General features: G+C 39.9%; 1 protein-coding gene across 1 annotated transcript; it reads left to right on the top strand.

Annotated features, from left to right (window-relative positions):
- The first annotated feature begins 576 nt into the window (after positions 1-576).
- LOC131995558 (uncharacterized) lies at positions 577-15326 on the top strand. The gene is made up of 8 exons (XM_059364314.1): positions 577-610; positions 684-856; positions 6847-7596; positions 12135-12371; positions 12433-12877; positions 12946-13980; positions 14041-14370; positions 14448-15326. The coding sequence occupies exons 1-8, from the start codon at positions 577-579 to the stop codon at positions 15251-15253; spliced, it is 3810 nt and encodes a 1269-aa protein (XP_059220297.1). The 3' UTR covers positions 15254-15326.
- Positions 15327-17480: the final 2154 nt, after the last annotated feature.

Genomic DNA, 17480 nt, shown 5'->3' with positions numbered 1-17480 from the left:
TAGCCATGTAAAAACTTCTTCACAAAGAGGAGTCGCACTGCGGCACGCTGTGTGGTCTCGGCTATAAAAAGGTGTCCACTTATCACTGAGATATCAGTCATTGATATGTGAGAAGTTTGCCACTCTTCCTTAATGGAATTTTCATGGGCAAACTTACATTTGCAAAGAGAGAAGAATATCCCCTTCAATAGGAGCTATATCTGACATTAACATTAACTTACGTTAACATCACAAAACCAATAAGAATATAAAGTCGATCTCACTTATTTTTTATACGATCTTAGTTTACTATTTTAACGTAACGTATCACAAACAAAATAGAATAGTGAGTATATCCCCTCCTATGAGGTGTAGGGCATGAAAACAACAATAGCAACCACAATCAGAATAAAATAAAAAGTTTGAAACATCTTTAACAATGCAAACAAAGTCGAGAATTAAAATATCTTCAGTTTGAATGCAAAGCTTGTCTGAAAAAGTTTGTTTTTATTGCTTACTAATTCTGCCGAAAAATTAAAAATGGGTAGCACTGAAAGCAAACCCCTTGATATAGAAGGCAAATTACCAGAGGGTACAATGGAGTTCAAAATAAATGGAACTCCCTATACTGGTAAGCCGAAGCACTACTATATACTGAAGTGAAACCTAATAGAATGCAACTTTATGTGTGTTTTGAATGACAGTGAATCTCACAACCCTGGCGCCGGACACAACATTAAACACCTTCATCAGAGATCATGCCCAATTGACGGCCACCAAATTTATGTGCCTCGCGGGTGGTTGTGGCGCCTGTGTGGTTTCAATCAAAGGCAAAAATCCTGCAACAGGAGAAATTAAAATATGGTCAGCCAATTCGGTAAGTTCCACTCAAGGATAGACAAAGATAATTAGAAGCAGTTAAAGTTTTAGTTCAAAGTCATAATACGTAAAATTTTCGGTATACTAAAAACCTATTTTAAAATTAAGTTTTTTATTCCTGCCATTCAGTTGGGTGAGCATAGAACATAATGAAACAAAATTAGTAAACAAATTTTATTAAATTTTATGAAAATATTCTCTTCTGTTACGAAAAATTGCTGAACTACGGAAACATATCCTATTTTGAAAGAAATTGCAATTAGTTCATATACATAAAATGGGTATGGAAATTTCTTAAAATATTTTCCCTATAACCAGTATAAAAAAAAACATTAATTCACGTTCAAAAAGACTCCCGGAAGCGAAAATTACATCCTTGCTAGTAATCTGTGACAATATTTGACAAAGAATGAAATTTCAAGGATATTTTTCTTAGCTGCCAGTTAAACATGTACCCATTTACAGTCGGAATTTCTTAAAATCGGTTTTGTTTACATTTTTGGGCAATCTAGTGCATGCTGTAAAACGAAGGGCTGTGTGTGAATTGGCGTGTAAACATGTATGCGTACACACACAATTATCACGTGGGCAATTATCTACTTATTTTCGTGTTGATGTGCGGCTTAGTCAGTTGGTTTTGTTATGATTTCGTGTGTGCATCGTTACATCAGAAAGAAAAACAAGTAAAAAGGCGTAGAGTTCGGCAGGGCCAAACTTTAGATACCCACCACCACGGGTATATATGTAACCCACCTTTCGTCATAATACGGTGAAAAATGCATAATTTATATCCCCATAGCAGCTATGTCGAAATATGGACCGATTTGGACCAAATTCGGCACGGACATTAAGTACAAGTCATTGTTCAAATCATTGGGCCAAATCAAAGAGAAATGTCGAAGGGCCTAACAGAACTCAATGTCCCAAATTGCGGCGAAATCAGACAATAAATGCACCATTTTTGGGTCCAAGACCTTAAATCGAGAGATCGATCCATATGGCAGCTATATCCAAATCTGAACCGATCAAGGCCAAATTGCAGAAAGATGTCGGGGGGCCTAACACAACCCACAGTCCCAAATTTTGACAAACTTGGACAATAAATCCTCTCTTTATGGGCCCAAAACCCTAAATGAAGAGATCGGTCTATATGGCAGCTATATTCAAATCTGGGCCAAATTGAAGGAGGATGTCGAACAGCCTAACAGAACCTACTGTCCCAAATCGGACAATAAATGCGCCATTTGTGGGCCCAAGACCTTAAATCGAGACATCGGTCCATATGGCAGCTATATCCAAATCTGAACCGATCAAAAGCCAAATTGCAAAAAGATGTCGGGGGGCGTAACACAACTCACTGTCCCAAATTTTGACAAAATTGGACAAAAAAATCCTCTTTTTATGGACCCAAAACCCTAAATGAAGAGATCGGTCTATATCGCAGCTATATTCAAATCTGGACCGATCTGGGCCAAATTAAAGAAGGATGTCGAACAGCCTAACATAACCCACTGTCCCAAATTTTGGTAAAATCGGACAATAAATGCGCCAAATCTGAACCGATCAAATCGGACAATTAATGCGCCTTTCATGGGTCCAAAACGTTAAATCGAGAGATCGGTCTATATGGCAGCTTTATCCAAATCTGAACCGATCGAGGCCAAATTCCAGAACGATGTAGGGGGGGCCTAACACAACCCACAGTCCCAAATTTTGACAAAATCGGACGATAAATGCTCTTTTTATGGGCTCAAAACCCTAAATGACGAGATCGGTCTATATATCAGTTATATTCAAATCTGGACCGACCTGGGCCAAATTGAAGAAGGATGTCGAACAGCCTAACACAACCTACTGTCCCAAATTTTGGTAAAATCGGTCAATAAATGCGCCAAATCTGATCCGATCAAATCGGACAATTAATGCGCCTTTCATGGGCCCAAAACGTTAAATCGATAGATCGATCTATATGGCATCTATATCCAAATCTGAACCGATCAAGGCCAAATTACAGAAAGATGTCGGGGGGCGTAACACAACTCACTGTCCCAAATTTTGACAAAATTGGACAAAAAATCCTCTTTTTATTGGCCCAAAACCCTAAATGAAGAGATCGGTCTATGTGGCAGCTATATTTAAATCTGGGCCAAATTGAAGAAGGATGTCGAACAGCCTAACATAACCCACTGTCCCAAATTTTGGTGAAATCGGACAATATATGCGCCTTTCATGGGCCCAAAACGTTAAATCGAGAGATCGGTCTATATGGCAGCTATATCCAAATCTGAACCGATCACGGCCAAATTGCAGAAAGATGTCGGGGGCCTAACACAATCCACTGTCCCAAATTTTGGTGAAATCGGACAATAAATGCGTCTTTTATAAGCCCAAGACTTTAAACCGAGAGATCGGCCTATATGGCAGCTATATCCAAATCTGAACCGATCAAAGCCAAATTGCAGAAAGATGTCCGGGGGGCCTAACATAACCCTCTGTCCCAAATTTTGCTAAAATCGGACAATAAATGCACCTTTTATTGATCCGAGACCTTTAATCGAGAGATCGGTCTATATGAGAGCTATATGCAAATCTGGACTGATCGGGGCCAAATTGAAGAAGGATGTCGACTGACTTAACTCATCTCACTGTCCCAAATTTTGGCAAAATCGGATAAAAAATGTGGCTTTAATGGGCCTACGACCGTAATTCGGCGGATCGGTCTCTGTGGGGGCTATATCAGGATATAGTCCGATATAGCCCATCTTCAAACTTAAACTGCCTTTAGACAAAAAAAAGAATCTGTGCAAAGTTTCAGCTCAGTAATTCTCTTTTTAAAGACTGTAGCGTGATTTCAACAGACAGACGGACGGACATGACTCAATCGTTTAAGATTTTTACGACGATCAAGAATATATATACTACATAGGGTCGGAAATGGATATTTCGATGTGTTGCAAAAGGAATGACAAAATGAATATGCTACCATCGTTCGATGATGGGTGTAAAAAAATATGCCATATGAGAGTGGGTTTTGAAATTTGGAAAGAAATAAGAGCTGAGGTGTTAGTGAGATCGTGTGCAAAATTTCAAGGCTCTAGGTTGTCCGGGCGCCTTCGAACCACAATCGAAGACTTGGCAGCCTGTCAAAGGGCTCCCACAAAACCAGGGCCTTGAAATTTTGCACACGATCTCTCTAGCACCTCAGCTCTAACCAATCCACATGTCAAAGAGATATCTCCTTTTATAGGACCAAGACTTTAAATCGAGAGATCGGTCTATATGGCAGATGTATCCAAATCTGGACCGATCTGGGAAGATTTGAAGATGAATGTTAAAGGGCCTAACACAATTCACTGTCCCAAATTTCGGTGAAATCGGACAATAAATGCGTCTTTTATGGGTCCAAGACCTTTAATCGAGTTATGGGTCTATATGGCAGCGTTAGCACCCGATCTCGCTAGTACCTCAGCTTTAACCAATCCAAATTTCAAGGATATATCTCTACCTATTCTCATAGGGCATATTTTTAACCAGTTTATTTTTTCTTATTATTTTTAAAAACTCCAGATTTAAGAGAAATATTCTTTGCAACCCTATAAGGCAACATAGGGGAACGCCCCACCCAAAGGGACATATTTACAGATTGGTATCGCCTATCCCCCAAATAAAACCTCTAAGCCAACTTGTAGACCCATCGGTCGAACGTTGAACTCCTGGGTTCAAATTTCGGAGAGAACATTAGAAAAAACATTTCTGTGGGGGTTATCCCCTCCTAAGGCTGGCGACATGTGTGAGGTGCCATGCCATGTGAAAACTACCTCCAAGTAGGTATCGCACTGCAGCACGCCTTTCGGACTCGGCTATAAAAAGGAGGTTCCTTATCATTAAGCTTAAGCTTGAATCGGAGAGTACTCATTGATATGTTAGAAGTTTGCTCATGTTCCTTAATAGAATGTTCCTGAGCAAATTTGCAATTTTGATAGTTTGCTGAATCTTTGTGGTAGAGAAGGCCGCCAAACACTTGTTTCTGAATTTTAATAAAGGGTGATTTTTTAGCTATTATCTTGTTGGCAACACTGGTTTAAACAGCTCACTCAGGTTTCGTGTTTTATTTCACTGTCAAAAATCTTCAGTTTGATTTATAATTTAACCATGAATCGTCTTAGAAACGAACAATGCTTCCAAATTATTGAACTTTATTATCAAAATGCGTGCTCTGTTAAGAAAGTTCATCGCGCGCTTCTTCCATTCCATCGACAAAGCTCATTTTTGGCTTAATGGGAACGTAAATAAGCAGAATTGACGATTTTGGAGTAAAGATCAGCCAGAAGCATTGCAAGAGCTACCTATGCCTTTAGAGAAAGTCACAGTTGGGTGCGGTTTATAGGCTGGTGGCATCATTGGACCGTACTTCTTCATAGATTATGTTAATCGTAAAGTAACTGTGATTGGTGAGCGATATCCAAGAGATGATATCCGACTTTTTCTTGCCCAAAATGGAAGAGTTTGACTTGCATGACTTGTTGTTTCAACAAGGCGGTGCCACATGCCACATGGACTTATTGAGAGGCGAGTACGATGAACATTTTATTTCACGTTCGGTATCGATCGATTGGCCGCCTACATCGTGTGCCTTTAGACATATCATAACTCTTAAACTTGAATCGAACATTACTCATTGATGCTGGGGACTTCCCTCAGGTATGCAGCCATATAAATTTTCTCTACTACATAGTGTAACTCTGCTGTACACTGTTCTTACTAAAACTGGAGATCCTTTACAATTCAGCTTAAAACTTGGAACAGTAATCGTTGATATGAGAGAAGTATCGTCGCTGTTCCTTAATGGAATTTTCATGGGAAAGTATGCAACTTACACAGTAAAGGGAATATGAATCGAACCACGGTTCGTTTACTTGATCACTTTTTTGGGCAACTTGAATGAAGTTTATCTGGTCATTATGGTTATGGTTTTAAATGAAATTTTTTACTTTTATGAAATTTTAATTTTAGGAATTTTTTTTGGGTTTGGGTTAAATTTGAAAAGTAATATAATCGAAAACAAAATCATTTTTTTAACACATTTTGATTTATTTTTCTTTGGAATATTTTTGTGTGTTTTTGTGATTAGCCTGCAATTAATGTGCCGGTTTTTTCCTTCTCTACAATGCAGAATAACCTTGCAAACATGTTCGAAAATTAACAAATAATTAAAACAATCAAAATAAATAATAAAGTAATACAGCTTAAACAATGTCATAACAACAAAAAATAGATTAGCAATTGTCTAATAACTAGACCCAAATTTACTGAACCAGTTCCAGACTCAAGCTTAGCAATGACATTGGCATGAGACAAAAACTTGATATTGCAAAAAATGAGAACTTACCTCACCTCTCTATTCAGGCCGGATCAAATCTTCGGTATCCAACAACAATAATGCTTCTACAAATTTACATTTACATACAACTTCTATCACTGTTGCGTTCGTACTCGTCTTCTGATTCCGCCAGGAGTTCATCCTCACAAGATTCGTTAGATCTTGTCACGAAGAGCAGCCGTACGCATCCTAGGGGGGGTGAGAAAGCAGTGGAACCACTCTTCCTCAGAATCTTGGACAGTTCACACTGAGATCCTTATTCTGTCATCTTCTGTCTTTCTTCCTGCTGGGCTTCCAGGTTGAACAAACCGCCTTATTGATGAATGTCATCCCATTATTCATTGTTTGTATCAAGTACTCAATGCCCTCTATACCCGAAATCAAATGGAAGAATCTTGGAAAGAATGATCCCGCATCATCATCCAAAAACCCAATGGATGAAGACCTCTTCATTCAAGTCAAAGTCAATGTGATGTGGAGAAAATATACAAATGAAATAAATTCTTAGCCTACATTGCACTCAAAGTTTGGTTTAAAGTATCGAAAGATCGGCTTTGCTCGACTTTATTTCTTAGATTAATATCAGCAACATCTATATATCATTTCAGTGCCTTGTATTGCTGAATACCTGCGGATCTTGGGAGATCACCACTTGCGAGGGTATTGGAAATCAACTCGATGGCTATCATCCCATACAAAAACGCATGGCCAAGCTAAATGCCACTCAATGTGGATACTGCACTCCGGGTTTTGTAATGAACATGTACAGCTTGTTGGAGTCCAAAGCAGGTCAAGCCACCATGGAGGAAATTGAGAATGCCTTCAGTGGCAACACATGTCGTTGCACTGGTTATAGACCCATTTTGGATGCTATGAAATCATTTGCCTCAGATAATTTTGTTATGCTGCCCGCCGAAGAATGCCAAGATATTGAAGATCTGGTAGGCAAAAAATGTCCCAAAAGTGATTCGGGGGCCTTGTGTTCGGGTCAGTGTCATAAACCTATGAAAATGTTACGCTATGCCGATGGAATTTTATGGTTTTGGCCTCAAGATCTCAAGGAGCTCTTGCTGATTCTCAGCCAAATACCAGCAGATGAGGAATATATGTTGGTGGGAGGCAACACTGCCCATGGAGTTTATCGTCGTTCCGAAAATATTAAACATTTTATAGACATTCATGGTGTGGCCCAGTTGAAGGAATTCAAATTGTCCAAAGACAAATTAACATTGGGTGCCAGTTTGACACTTTCAGAAGCAATGGATATCTTCAATAAAGTATCAGATGAGAAGGGATTCCAGTATTGCCAAGAGCTATGGCAACATTTTCAACTCATAGCCAATGTGCCAGTGAGAAATGTAAGTATTTTTGCTATATTCTAAAATATTTGAAGATCTATGGATGGTAAGTGTATTAAAAATAAAAGCTTTCTTTAAATACCCGTTTTGTTTATATGCTCTCGTGTTTTTTTTTAACATAGACTAATAAACGCGTTATTCTTAGTATGCATTATCATATTAAATAATTCTTTGAAGGGGCATGGACACTTAAATTAGAATTTTTATGTTTAGTTTACTAAATTTAGTATCACGTCTACTTTAGTGGGCTTACTGAACTATGCATATAACATGAAATGCAAATGGTTGAATTAATTATTTTCTTATTTATATTCTATTAACTTTTAACATTATTCGTGATAACGGTTTGGTGTTTGATTCTTCAACTATGACTAATGCCAATTTTGGGTTTAGTAGTGAAGTAGAGAAATTTGTATTGAGTAAAGTAATGGCAAAAGCCCGGCAAGGTATGTTATGCGACACCAAAGGCTTACAGACCTATAAGCCTTACGTTCTTTCTACTCAAAAACCCTTGAACGTATGGTGAATTCCATGATAAAGTTTTTGGTAGGTTCCTGCCAAAATTGGTAGGTTATGTTTTCTTGTTGGGTGGACCTCAACTTCTGATAGGTTTTCCAAGACATAAATAAAGAACTAGCAAGGAAAGGCAAAAAGCGGGCGGTGCCGAAATTATAAAACCCTAAACCTACACAAGAGGAACAAAGTAGGAGATATATCTAATTCTGAACCAATTTGGATGATGGACCCGGAGGATGTGTTCAGTATCAAATATGTTGAAACTATAAAAAATACGGTGGACAAATGACATTATTGCAAATCTGATGAACATATATATGGGAGCTATATCTAAATCTGAACCGATTTCTACGAAATTCACCAATAATGTCGAGCGTCATTGGAAAATCCTTCCTGCAAAATTTCAAGAGAATCGGTTGACAAATTACCATTTTAATGCATTATTACTGAAAATCGGACGAACATATATATAGGAGCTATATCTAAATCTGAACCGATTTCTATGAAATTTACCAGTAATGTCGAGAGTCATTAGAAAATCCTTCCTGCCGAATTTCTAGAGAATGGGTTAACAAAAGAGCACTTTATTGCATTATTAGTGGAAATCGAACGAACATATATGTGGGAGCTATATCTAAATCTGAACCGATTTCTATGAAATTCACCAATAATGTCGAGGGTCATTAGAAAATCTTTCCTGCCAAATTTCAATAACATCGCTTAACAAATGACCATTTTATTGCAGTATTACTTCAAATCGGACGAACACATATATGGGAGCTATATCTAAATCTGAACCGATTTCTATGAAATTCACTGATAATGTCGAGAGTTATAAGAAAATCCTTCCTGCCAAACTTCAAGAGAATCGCTTAACAAATGAAGACTTTATTGCAATATTTCTCAAAATCGGGCGAACACATACATGGGAACTATATCTCAATTTGAACCGATTTCGAGCAATATTGTGGAAGTCGCCGAGGATAGCGTTGTACAAAATTTCGGCAAGGTTGGTCAATAAATGCGCTTGCAGTGGCTCGAGGAGTGAAAATCGGGCGATAAATATATATGAGAGCCATATCTATATATGAACCGACTTCTATGAAATGCATCACCAATGTCGAGAGTCAAAAGAAACTCCTTCCTAACAAATTTCAAGGAAATCGGTTAACAAATGACCATTTTATTGCATTATTACTGCAAATCGGACGAACATATATGTGGGAGCTATATCTAAATCTGAACCGATTTGTATGAAATTCATCAATAATGTCGAGGGTCATTAGAAAATCCTTCCTGCCAAATCTCAATAACATCGCTTAACAAATGACCATTTTATTGCAGTATTACTTCAAATCGGACGAACATATATATGGGAGCTATATCTAAATCTGAACCGATTTCTATGAAATTCACTGATAATGTCGAGAGTTATAAGAAAATCCTTCCTGCCAAACTTCAAGAGAATCGCTTAACAAATGAAGACTTTATTGCAATATTTCTTAAAATCGGGCGAACATATACATGGGAACTATATCTAAATCTGAACCGATTTCGAGCAAATTTTATACACATTGTGGAAGTCATCAAGGTGAGCGTTGTACAAAATTTAGGGAAGCTTGGTCAATAAATGCGATTGCAGTGGCTCTAGGAGTAGAAATCGGGCGAGATATATATAGAGAGCTATATCTAAATCTGAACCGATTGCCATTAAATTCACCAGTAATTTCGAGAATCGAGAGAAAATCCTTCCTAACAAATTTCAAGAAAATCGGTCAACAAATGAGCATTTTATTGCATTGTTACTGCAGATCGGACGAACATATATATGGAAGCTATATCCAAATCTGAACCGATTTCTTTGAAATTCACCTGTAATGTCGGAAGTCATAAGGAAATCCTTTCTGTCAAATTTCAAGAGAATCGGTTAACAAATGAGCATTTTATTGCATTGTTACACCAAATCGGACGAACATATATATGGCACCTATATCTAAATCTGAACCGATTTTTTCCAATTTCAATAGACTTTTTCTCTAGGCCGAAAAACATGCCAGTACCAAGTTCGAAGATGATCGGATGAAACTGTGACCTTTAGTTTGTACACAAACTAATATGGACAGGCGGACAGGCAGACGGACAGACAGACAGGCAAACAGACAGACGGACATAGTTATTCGAATCCGAAATTGATTCTAAGTCGATTGGTCACTTACTTATCAAAGGGTCTATCTCTCTTCCTTTTGGGTGTTACAAACAAATGCACTAAGTTATAATACCCTGTACCACAGTAGTGGTGTCGTGTCTGTGTATTCATTGGTGGTTTCTGTGTATTCGTCGGTGTTATTTTTCGTTGGTAGTTCTTAAGACATACACCAGATTTGTCGCTTGTAGAACATTTGGTAGGTTTTGGTCCCTAAAACCTATGTACAGCATTCTGATCCAATCTAATTAGACCAGTACCAGATGAACAGGATTCTTAGAGACTGGATAAACAAGTAGCAAATGGATTATTTGTGGATTTTATGGCATAAAGATAAGGAAGATAGTGGCGTAGGGCACGCCACAGTTTTCATTTTGAAGACTTTGGAGAGACTAATGATCGAGACGGTCCCTAATACATATGTTAGTATTAGGGACCGGCTCGACCATTAACGGGTATGTGGCTATCAGCATGCGTACACTAAGGGTCGGTCCATTGATAATGCCCTTCATGATGCGGTAGGCTACATCGAGGGGAATTAGGGTGTGGCCAACTTCACCTTAGAGGTCTTCTTGGACATAGAAGGACCTTTTAATAAGGCGTAGTTGTGGTCCATACATGGCGCTCTGGAGGACATGACGGTTCCCCCTGTTTTGGTAAGTTGAGTTGATACATTGCTGAAAGGGGTGATTTTCAACGCATCTCTGGCATAGAGCTCGATATGGAAGATTTTGACCATAGGAACTTCGCAAGGAGGAGTTTTTATCTCCTCCATTGGGGCTTTTGGTGATTAATGGGATTCTGAGATATTTTGAGAGGTTTAGGGTGAAGGTCGTTGCCTACGCGGATGACGTCGTCATCATGCTAGATGGCCGTTGCCTCTCTACTATTACGAACCAGGAGAAGGAAGCTGAGGTTTTCTAAGGGACCCGTCTTGAGAGGTATGGAGCAACAGCTCTCTTTGGAGGCCAAGTACTTGGGCTTGATTGTTGACCAAAATCTTAAGTCAAAGAGGAAACGTTGAAAAACAGGTCAAAAGACGACTGAACGCGCTCTACTCATGCCGCAACTCGATACAAAGGAGTTCCAGCCTAAGGCCGCAAAATGATCGAGAAGGTTCAGGGTACCGCTGCAGTGCAAATCTCTATGGCAAAGAGAAGTGCCCCTAGAGAGGCTCTGAAAGCCATTCCCGATCGCATGCCTTTGCACCTATATGTTGTGGTGCGTGGCAATAAAGATCGTCAGGAGACTGAGGTAGTCATGTACGTGGCGCTTCTGCAAATGCAAATTTGTCCATAAACATTCCATTAAGGAACATGGGCAAACTTTTCACAAATCAATGAGAGCTGTTCGATTCAAGTTAAAGCTCTGTGATAGGGGCCTCCTATTTAAAGCCAAGTCCGAACGGGGAGAAGTTTTTATATGGAAAAGTACCTCACAAATGTCGCCAGCATTAGGAGGGGAAAACCACCGCTGAAAAATTTTTTCTGATATTCTCGCCAGGATTCGAATCTAGGCGATTAGTGTCATAGGCGGATCTGCTTACCTCTGCGCTAAGGTGGCCTCCTCTAAAATGCATTTCAAGGGTTGCACAGGTGCGAACTGTGACAACTTTAATTGAGATATGCATCAAGACCCTCATATTTAACCTTAGAAAAACCCCCTTGCCATTGAGCTTAAACTTGAAGCGGATAGCAATCATTGATATAGAAAAGTATCCACACGCTGTTCATTATTAACCATGACCATGGGCAAATTTGGTTTGCAGAATATTTGCTGATAATGTTGAGATGATTATTTAATCCTTTGACCCTTTCAGAATGGCACACTGGGTGGTAATATTTCAACTAAAAAAGCCCATAGAGAATTTCGATCGGATGTTTTCTTACTGCTGGAGACTCTTAATGCCAAAGTCATAGTCTGTCGTGCGCCCGATGGAAACCCCATAACATTTTCAATGGCCGAATTTATGACGGACACCACACCGAAAACCATAATTCTTGCTTTTGAATTGCCGGCCTATTCCAAGGACAACTTTATATTCAAATCATACAAGGTAAGAGTAATAACCACCGATCTGAAATTGAAATTATATGACTTCTTTTGTCATGCTTCAGATTATGCCCAGAGCCCAAAATGCTGCTGCCTATGTAAATGCTGGATTTTTGCTGGAATTGGAATCGCTTGCCACAGGCATTGTCAAAACTGCCCGAATATGTTTTGGAGGCATAAGACCTGATTTTGTTCATGCTACAGCTGTTGAGGAGTCGTTGCAGGGCCAGTGTTTCTATGATAAAGGTGTGGTAGAAAATCTCTTTTCGACTCTGTCCAGCTCTTTGCAGCCTGATGCTGTATTGCCCAATGCTTCACCAGAATATCGCATGAAGTTGGCCTCGGGGCTGCTATTCAAATTCCTATTGGTCCACAGTCCACGGGATAGAGTGCGCCAGGATTACATAAGTGGCGGCCCTTTATTGAAGCGAGAGCTCTCCTCCGGCCTTCAGACATTTGACACCCAACCAAGTAATTATCCCGTAACTCAGCCTGTACAGAAATTAGAAGGTAGATTTTGTTCAGATTATTGCAGGATCAAAATCTAATTTCGTTTTGTTTCCTTTCTGTGGTTATAGCTTTGATTCAATGCGCCGGTGAGGCCAAATATATGAACGACTTAATAACCTCCCAGAATACGGTGCATTGTGCTTTCGTGGGAGCCACCAAGGTGGGAAGTATGATTGAAAGCATTGATGCCTCGCAGGCTTTGCAGATGCCCGGAGTTGTGGCCTTCTTTTCAGCCAAGGATATTCCTGGCATTAATTCTATTGTTGATACCGTACAAACATATGAAGTGGAGGAGCTATTCACTGCAGGTTTGGTGCGCTATCATAACCAGCCTTTGGGTATGATTGTAGCTCAGAGTAGGGATATAGCCGAAAGGGCCACCAAGAATGTCAAGGTTTTCTACTCGCGAGGTGACTCAGCACTCATCATTATGCCCACTATGGCGGATGTCTTGGATAATAATCGCTTGGATCGCATTGCACCCATGTTAAAACCGAATGTCTCACAAGTAAAGTTGTCCGCCCAGGCAGATTATGAAGTAAATGGTATTTTCGAAATAGGTCTTCAGTATCACTTCACCATGGAGCCACAAACCTGCATTGTGATACCAGGGGAAGAACGTCTAAAGGTGTACTCCTCCACACAATGGCACAATCATACCCAAGCTGCTATTGCTAAGATGCTGCAACTCAAGGTTGCCCAAGTGCAGCTGAAGATTCGACGCCTTGGTGGAGGCTATGGCGCCAAACTGACCCGCTGTAATTTTGTGGCCTGTGCTGCCTCTCTGGCTGCCCAGAAACTCAATCGTCCTGTTCGATTTGTGCAATCTCTGGAGTCCATGATGGATACCCTGGGTAAACGTTGGGCTTACCGCTCCGATTACAAGGTTCATGTTCAGGCAAATGGTAAATTTGTGGCAATGCAACACAATTTTTATGGAGATGCCGGTTGGAGTCCCAACGAAAATGCTGCACCTATACATACTTTGACTTCGTTTAGAAGTTGTTATAATTTTACCGCCGAAAATCTTCGACTCGAAGGAAATGTTGTGTTGACAGATGCTCCCAGCTCTACCTTTATGCGAGCTCCTGGTTCTTTGGAGGGTGGGTAGAAGGTCTAACATAATCAAAAGTTCCTGTTTTCTCAGAAGGAAAATTTTACAGGTACTGCTATGATTGAGAATATAATGGAGCACATAGCCTTTGAGGGCAATCTGGATCCTGCCGATACACGCATGATAAATATCAAAGAAGGTAATAGAATGAGAGTGTTGCTACCCCAATTCCTAAAATCCAGCGAATATAAGAACCGACGTTTGGAAATAGATCAGTTCAATGCCCAGAATCGTTGGCTGAAGAAAGGCCTGGGCTTGGCAATTATAGATTTTCCCTATCAATATTATCCCAAGTTTGGTACTTATCCAGCAACGGTCACCATTTATCATGGTGATGGTTCTGTGGTTATTACTCATGGAGGCATTGAAATGGGTCAAGGTAGGTTAAGAATACTAAATCTCTCTCTCTCTCTCTCCCTCTCTCTGTCTGTGACTCATTTCCTTCTCCTTTTTCAGGTATTAATACCAAAGCTGCCCAGGTGGCTGCTCTTGTTTTAGGAATTCCTTTGGACTTTGTGAAAATTGAAAGCACCGATACAATTAATGGTGCCAACGCCCTTTGGAGCAGCAATTCCATGACCAGCGAATGTGTTTGCTATGCCATTCGCAAGTGTTGCAATACCCTTAATGAACGTCTGAAGCCAATTCGTGATTCCCTGGGCAAAAATGCCACTTGGATGCAGGTAGTGCAAGTTGCTTGGCAAAATTCCACAAATCTCATTGCCACTGAGCAATACAAATTTGGAGATATACAAGAGTACAACATTTACTGCATAGCATTGACCGAAGTGCAGGTGGATATCTTAACGGGAAACCATTTGATTAAGCGTGTCGATATTCTTCAAGATGTGGGTGAAAGTTTGAGTCCCAATGTTGATATTGGTCAAATTGAGGGAGCATTTGTTACTGGCCTTGGTTACTGGTTGACAGAGCAGTTAGTCTATGATCGTCAAACTGGTCAACTGTTGACCAATAACACTTGGACCTATAAGACACCCGGAGCCAAGGATATACCCATAGATTTTCGCATTGAAATGTTACGTGGCCCAGCAAATACCACAGGTTTTATGAGCTCCAAGGGCTGTGGAGAGCCTCCAACGTGTTTGGCTGTCAGTGTAATATTCGCCCTACAGCATGCCATACAATCGGCCCGTCAAGATGCTGGCTTGCAGCGGGAATGGGTTCGTTTAGGAGCACCCACTACACCAGAGACTATTGTCCTAAATGCTGGCTGCGATGTTGCATCATTCTCGTTGGAGTAATTCAGAATAAATTCTTCAAAGAAAAATATTAAACAACTATTTAGTCATTAAGGTCTTTCGAAGTACACCATAAATGCGATACACCGCTGCAGATCTCTGGTGAAGACTCCAGGCACTCAAATTTGGATATCAAATGTTTGTTTGGTGGGTTTTGTGGAATTGTAGCTTCCGCCAGTGGCTTGATTCCAAGTTTTTATACCAGACTCTTGTTTTTTTTTTATTTACTTTAATGAGGCAAATAAAAATTGATTGCAAGTACCCTATGAGGTTGTCACTGGTTTCCATTCGTCGAAGATTATTGGGCAAATTACGACTGAGTCGAAAATCCTTTGGGCGATGAAAAGATTCGACTTCTTTAAGTCGTCAGGCCCTGATGATGTATCACTGTTTCAATAACAAGCTGTTTCCGAAAGACTGGCTCCTTGGCTTAGGGAGATATACTCTGCATGTATCAGCATGTCCTACATGAGACATAGAGGGATACAAAGTTCATTTTCATGCCAAAAGCAGGAAAACCTTACCACATGGAGCCAAAAGATTTTCGTCTTATTAGTCTGGCATCTTTTATGCTGATATCTCTGGAGAGGTTGATAGAAACAAGGATTCCAGGAAATCACCTGTCTCGGCAATAGCAAGCATGTACTAAGGACAAGTCCACGGAAACAGCCCTTCACGACGTAGTCGCCTACATTAACGGATCTCCAGTTGTCAATGAATATACAATGGTAGCATTTCTTGACATTGAAAGTGCTTTCAAAAATAAACAAGTAAGAGCGCGCTAAGTTTGGCCGGGCCGAATCTTATATACCCTCCACCATGAATAGCATTTGTCGAGTTCTTTGCGCGGTATCTCTTTTCAGGCAAACAAAGAATAATGAATAAGAACAGGTATGCTATTGGATCTATATTTAGTTATAGTCAGATTCGGACCATAAAGGAATTTAATGCTGAACATTGTAGAAGTCATTGTGTAATATTTCAGTCCATTCGGATAAGAAGTGCGCTTTGTAGGGGCTCAAGAAGCAAAATTGGGAGATAGGTTTATATGGTAGATGTATCAAGCTATAGAACGATTCAGACCATATTAGACACGTATGTTGAAGGTCATGAGAGAAGCCATTGTAGAAAATTTCAGCCAAATCGGATGAGAATTGCGCTCTCTAGAGGTTCAAGAAGTCAAGACCCAGATCGGTTCATATGGCAGCTATATCAGGTTATATACCGATTTAAGCCATATTAAGCACAGTTATTGGAAGTCATAACAAAACACCTCATGCAAAATTTCAGCCAAATCGGATGAGAATTGCGCTCTCTAGAGGCTCAAGAAGTCAAGATCCAAGATCGGTTTATATGACAGCTATACCAGATTATGAACCGATTTCAAATATACTTATCACAGTTGTTGGAAGTCATAACAAAACACTATGTGCAAAATTTCAGTTAAATCGGATGAGAATTGCGCCCTGTAGCCGCTCAAGAAGTCAAGACCTAAGATCGGTTTATATGGCAGGTTTATCAAAATATGGACCGATTTAAACCATACTGAGCGTAGTTGTTGAAAGTGATACCAACACACCATGTGCAAAATTTCAATAAAATCGGACGAAAATTGTGCGCTCTAGAGGCTTAAGAAGTCAAGACCCATGATCGGTTTATATGGCAGCTATATCAAAACATTAACCGATTTGGCCCATTTACAGTATCAACCCACCTACACTAATAAAAAATATTTTTGCAAAATTTCAAGCGGCTAGCTTTACTCCTTCGAAAGTTAGCGTGCTCCGACAGACAGACGGACGGACATGACTAGATCGACCTAAAATGACATGACGATCAAGAGTATATCTACTTTCTGGGGTCTTAGATGCATATTTCGAGGTATTACAAACAGAATGACGAAATTAGTATACCCCCATCCTATGGTGGGGGGTATAAAAAGCGGCTCAAGTAGGGTGTTATCCACACTGCCTGGAACATCGGATATTGTATCAAGGATAACACAGTGTCCGTATCCGCCACATGACTAATAAGAAAGCTACCTTAACCTCACGGCAGGGGTCGCTGCAATTTATCTGCCCACAATGTCCAGAGTCATAAGATGTATCATTAAATTCAGTGCATCATATGGTGTCGTTCTCGGTGCTGTTGTGATTCACAAACAAGCCATCCTTTGGAGGCGGTTGTGTATTGAACAGTAGATGGACTTTTGAATCGCCGTCCACCATAC

This window comes from Stomoxys calcitrans, chromosome 3 (genome assembly GCF_963082655.1).
Source record: "Stomoxys calcitrans chromosome 3, idStoCalc2.1, whole genome shotgun sequence".
Taxonomy (NCBI): domain Eukaryota; kingdom Metazoa; phylum Arthropoda; class Insecta; order Diptera; family Muscidae; genus Stomoxys; species Stomoxys calcitrans.
Note: the sequence above shows the minus strand (reverse complement) of the source record. Positions and strands in the feature narration are given on the sequence as shown.

Coding starts and splice junctions, on each gene's coding strand:
- LOC131995558 (XM_059364314.1), top strand. CDS start 577: ATGGAGTTCAAAATAAATGGAACTCCCTATACTG. Junction 857..6,846: donor AAATATGGTCAGCCAATTCG/GTAAGTTCCACT, acceptor ATATCATTTCAG/TGCCTTGTATTGCTGAATAC. Junction 12,372..12,432: donor TTATATTCAAATCATACAAG/GTAAGAGTAATA, acceptor GTCATGCTTCAG/ATTATGCCCAGAGCCCAAAA.